The following is a 5422-nucleotide window of genomic DNA, read 5'->3' as shown; positions in this document are numbered from 1 at the left end:
GGCGGTGAGGGTGGACCGTTTCTCCTGCTAAAGGCAGGGGTTGTAATCCTTCCCCAGTTCCCTTCAGCTCGGTGGAGAGCTCTGTGAAATGCAAATGTTCCTCACCTGGGTCTTTCCCCCTTTTCTCCTGTGTTGGATATGTACACCAAGGGGATGTGAAATCTTATTGCAGGTTGGTGTTGCATGCACAGCAATAGAGCTTCTTGCTTTTTGTAACTGTATTTCTTGCTTTATTTTCCTTTTTTTTTTTTTTTTTTTCCAGAGTCGGAAACATGCCAGCAAAGTTCGCCTCTATTATATGCTTCATCCCGTAGATGGAGGCTGTCCAGCTAAAAAGCTCCGATCAGAAAACGTGGGTATAATTTAAGTCCCTGTTTGCTCCACTGCACTGTGAATCGTTGACTCTGTGCTCTAACGTTCTTTCTGTTACAGCCACAGATGCTCAGGTACCCAGAGGAAATGTTTAGATCAGTTGAAATGTTGAGTAATGAGAAATAATTTTCAGTAAGCTATACAAGAAACATTATGTGCATCAGCAACAGTAATTGCATTTTTAGTTATTTGAATGTTCTTTCATAGGAAAAGATATACTGACAGTAGATATCCAGCATTTATTCAGTTTAAGTGCAGTGGGTAGCTTTTTGCTTGTGAGTTGCACAAGTGAGGCAGGACGACGGCTGCAGGAGGGGCCGTACGAGCTGCTGTGGGTGCACCCATCCCGGGGGCTCCGTCGTCACGGCATCGTGGCTGAAAACCCCGAGAGCCTCCGGGTGAGCCGTGAGGTCCCCGGAGAGCAGAGTCGCCTCCGTCGGTCTCTTCCACCCCCGTTTTTTCTGACAGTTGATGAAAATGGATGATCCGAAAGGCTCCCAACAAAGGTTTGTGGTCAGTCTGCAGTTTTGAAAACTGTCGGTGGGGTTCCTCAATTGCATCCAGACAAACGGGCGGGAGGGAGCCAGAGCAGCTCGCAGCTGTTTGTCAGGCAATAAAAGGAGACTAAATTTATAGGGGACTGATTCACAGTGAATTACTCATCCGGCTCGTTCTGGGGCCGGTGTGAGAGCTGCTGATGAGGTTCCCAGCAGACAGCATCCAGGCCGTTCCAGGTCCATGGGACTGTGGCTGTGCCTTAGTGCTCTTGGTACTCAGTGAAGCACGCAGGTTTTGGCAAAGGAATCTGAAAGCTCCTTCACGCGGTAATTAAAATTTTAGTGGAACTTTAATGTTGCACACAGGGTAATTGCAGATGCAATCTCCCCCTTAACAACAGGATCTGACAGTATTTTTATTGAGTTGTTAATTACAGAGCGTGAGAGGTGCAGTGGACACGCACACATAGGCTCGGAACACGCTCTGCTAATGAGCTTCATTAATCGAACAAGAAACTGCATAGCTGCACGTGGATGCGGCGGCCAGAACCAGACAGACCTCGAATCGGTCAAAGCTGAACTGCATCCCGTTCCTTTGTGAAAGGAATTGCCCAGTGCAGGTGTCCAGCCGCAGCACACCGACTTTAAAAAAGAAAACGAGTTAAATTTCTGTGTGGAAGCATCTGCAGCTATAAAGGGCACATCAGCCTTTTTTCATCAAAACCTGTGCTGCTGCATGACTCTGTGCCGTTTGATTTGCACCCTTTGGACCGCAGAAGTGACCGCCGTGTCGTTCTCCCGCGTGGCGACGGGAAGATGCTGCTGCGGCCGTCGGCACTCGCTGCGACCGGCTCAGAGCGTTTGCTGCCTGACCCTTGGCTGGGGCGAAGGGGAGTGTCTGCTGTTGTTTGAGGGCTATGAATATTCCCCAAACACCCATTGTCCTTTCCCAGTGAGAAGTTCCAGCTTATACAATTAGTCTTGCAGTGGACAGTGTCTCAGTTGCTGGGCTGCTCATTATTGTTTTAATTTTTTTTTTGTGGGAGAAGGGAAAAAACCTCATGTCTTTGGTGTGCTGAGTGATTGCTGACCTTTCATGTGAAATTTCCGCTTAACATTTCAGCTGAAAGCAATCGGAGAAGGTTGCAGCCTGTGTCAGGGCCCTGCTCAAATTAGGAGTCGTGTCCTCACGTCCCAGGATCGGTGAATCACTTTCAATCAGCCTTTTCTCATTACCTTTAAAAAATAGGACGTCTGTTTACGATCAGGACAGGCACGATGAAAATTTCTGATGTGCTCTGAAACATGTTTTTTTGGGGATGGGAGAAAAGCCTTCAAATTCTTTCTAGTCCTATTTGGACTATAAGATAGTAAATGGCTTTAACCAGCATCATCTTGCTTAAAAAAGGAAGGGGTCACAGGAGCAAGGATAACTAGAGGGAGGATGGCAGGACGTGAGATGATGCTGCTGAGGGGGTGCTGTCCCGTGCGGCGGCGCTGGAGATGCTCACGCCGGGAGCTCGGTCCCTCTGAGGCACAGACGGTGCCGGTGGCTGCCTCGGGAGGCTTGGCTTCGGTTCCCCGTCAGCGGGGAGATCGCAGGTTTTATGGCTTCTGGTGCAGAATTTACTGCGTGCGATAACTTAATTCTTCAGCGATTACACTGGGACGAAGATGAAACGTCGGGGTTTAGAGCCAGTGTTCTCACTGTGCCTGTACCTGATCAGAGGCTTTTAAACCAGAAGGTCAGGTGTTGGTTTCAGTGGAAGAAATCAGCAATGGAAGATCGAATTTACTCTCTGACAGGAGCTGGGACTGGCTGAGAGCTGCTGCTGCTGTGACGGGAGCTCTCCCTGGGGATGTCCCGCACCCCGGCTGCTCCGCTGTGTCACCAAGCTGCCCCTGGCTCTGTCCCTGCCTGGGGACGTGGGACATGTGCTGACCTGGCCGCAGACCCCACTTAACCCAGGGCTGGCTGTTCTTGGGAGATGCTCCGAGACTTAACGAGTGTTTCAGATAGAGAGCCACAAATGGGTGCTCGCTCTTTGCCTGTACTGCAGAAAAACAGGCTCCAAAGGGGAAACGGTTCAAATTTCACACGGAGCATTATGAGAAATAGCACTTTAGCAGCAACGCCTTCTTCATGTGCAGAAAATTAACTCAAATTTAAAAGCTACTCTGTAGTGCCTTGAGTGCTGTGTTTCATATTGCTGTGTTTCAAGGGCTTGTATAATCTTTTCTTCTTAGTAAAACCCAGGAAATGAAGGCAGCAGATTTGTATCTGTGGAATAAAAATCCCTGCTTTTCCTGGGGATCGCTTAAGGAACATCCAGCGAGGACCACAACTGCCTGGCCCTGTGTGAGGATTATGCCTTTTAGCTGCTTGTTAACAGGCATCTGAATAACTGAAGTTAATTCTGTTGGATGTACGAGACTTACTTTGAAGTTTATAATATTACAAAAACCAGCTCTGTAGATCAGGCTGGCTACGGAGTGGGGGGAGGACGAGCAATGTCAGCGCTGGGAAGCGGAGGCTTTATCTCCGAGCCCATGGTGTGTTTCGTGTGCTTCAGTGTATGCGAGGCCATTCGCCCCCGTCAGCGCTGCAGAGGTTAGCGCGAAGGGATCGTCTGGAGGAGACTGCAGAAACAAATGCTAGAAGTATTCCTTGCACATTGGCTGGCTGTGTGCAGCATGGGGTCAGAGAGATGCTTGTGTGGGTTTTATGGAAACTAAATCGAGATGTTAGTGCCTATGTGCTGCTGCTGTGTTAGACTGAGCTGGGCGCTGGAGCAAGAGAAGTGGTGAGGAGAGATGGATGAGAGCACGTGTGGGTGCAGAGCATCCCTGGAGAAGGATGAGAGCACATGGGGGTGCAGAGCATCCCTGGAGAAGGATCACTGCACATGGGTGCAGAGCATCCCTGGAGAAGGATGAGAGCACATGGGGGTGCAGAGCATCCCTGGAGAAGGATCACTGCACATGGGTGCAGAGCATCCCTGGAGAAGGATGAGAGCACATGGGGGTGCAGAGCATCCCTGGAGAAGGATCACTGCACATGGGTGCAGAGCATCCCTGGAGAAGGATGAGAGCACATGGGGGTGCAGAGCATCCCTGGAGAAGGATCACTGCACATGGGTGCAGAGCATCCCTGGAGAAGGATGAGAGCACATGGGGGTGCAGAGCATCCCTGGAGAAGGATCACTGCACATGGGTGCAGAGCATCCCTGGAGAAGGATGAGAGCACATGGGGGTGCAGAGCATCCCTGGAGAAGGATCACTGCACATGGGTGCAGAGCATCCCTGGAGAAGGATGAGAGCACACATGGGTGCAGAGCATTCGTGGAGAAGGATCACTGCACCCATGGGTGCAGAGCATCCCTGGGGAGCGGGCGTCTGCCCTGAGCGGGCCTCTCCTGGCCGTGTTCGCCTGGGTACCCTGATAGTCGAGCGATGTTATTTTGCCAGCTGACTGCACAATCCTGTCAACGCGGTGTCACTCAACGGGTGACAAAAGACACCCAGGTCGGGTTCCCCAGCGCATCTGGTTGCAGGTAGAACAGCCGCTGACAAATGAGAAGGCATAATTACCCTTCAGGGCTGGACCAGCCTCAGGTCTATGCAGGGATCTGTGGGACAGTGTAAATGGGACCTGGGGCTCTAAATGAGGTGTCTAAGGGGTGCTTGAGGGGGTTTAAAATTAAATTTTTTTTCTTAACTGCAATCTATCAGTGAAAGTAGGTTGGAAAGGAAAAAATGTGACTGAAGAGCAGAGCAGGCAGAGGAAGAGACCCTGGTGCATCAACACTGAAGTGTATCAGGTTTTCAGATGAGCTCTGTTGGAGGCTCTTTATATGTTGCCACCGCTGATGATCAATAGAGACTGAATTTTTTGCTCCGCTCTTAACTTTCAAGTGATTTCCCTTTGAAGACATAAAATATCTTGAGAGAAACCTATTTAAAAGAAGTGCAAATTACACTCAGAACGGTACTTATCACCTCTCGAGATTTCTCCCTAAGGTTTAAGTTGATTTATAGTTAACAACAGTGGAAAAAAAGTGGTGAAAATCGGTCCTTTTTCTAATTGAGCTTATTTTTTGCCAGAAAATCACCTGAAATAGCAGGTCAGGCGTTGACCGTGTGGTCGGTTTGCTCTCCCATGTATTGCAGAGCCCCTCTCCTGGCCCACAGCTGCTGGAGGCATTTCCAGGGCTTGCTGCGGTGCTGCCGGCTCGTCCCCGTGGGTGGTCGGGGTGTGCGGGGGCTTCTGGCTGCGGCAGCCTGGGCTGGGGCTCTGCTGGGTGGGAGGACGGCGGGTGCTCGTGCTGGAGCCGTTTCACCTGTTCACGTGGGGGAGATGCAGAGCTGGGTCCTGCGTTCGATGAGAGCGTGACGGTGGCCAAAGGGGAGCTGGGTTTTGGATGCTCTCTGCCTCGCCCATGGTCCCCACTGCGGCACCGCCGTGGTTTCCCGCTGTGCAGCGTGTGCACGGGCACAGTCACACGGGGACGGCCGGCACGGGACTGGCTTCTGGCTTCCGGACCTGCCCGGGG

At 51.1% G+C, this 5422-nt stretch overlaps 1 protein-coding gene across 1 annotated transcript in view; it reads left to right on the top strand.

Moving 5' to 3' along the window:
- ZMAT4 (zinc finger, matrin-type 4) overlaps positions 1-5422 on the top strand; it is a gene marked incomplete at its 3' end in the record, with an annotated part of 16389 nt that overhangs the window by 10097 nt on the left and 870 nt on the right. Inside the window, exon 2 of the mRNA XM_010086799.1 lies at positions 263-352. Coding sequence (XP_010085101.1) covers positions 263-352 — 90 coding nt within the window. The remainder of the gene's footprint in view (positions 1-262; positions 353-5422) is intronic.

This window comes from Pterocles gutturalis, unplaced genomic scaffold, assembly GCF_000699245.1.
Source record: "Pterocles gutturalis isolate BGI_N339 unplaced genomic scaffold, ASM69924v1 scaffold10666, whole genome shotgun sequence".
In the NCBI taxonomy this organism is placed as follows: domain Eukaryota; kingdom Metazoa; phylum Chordata; class Aves; order Pterocliformes; family Pteroclidae; genus Pterocles; species Pterocles gutturalis.
This window is presented reverse-complemented; position numbering and strand designations above follow the sequence as displayed.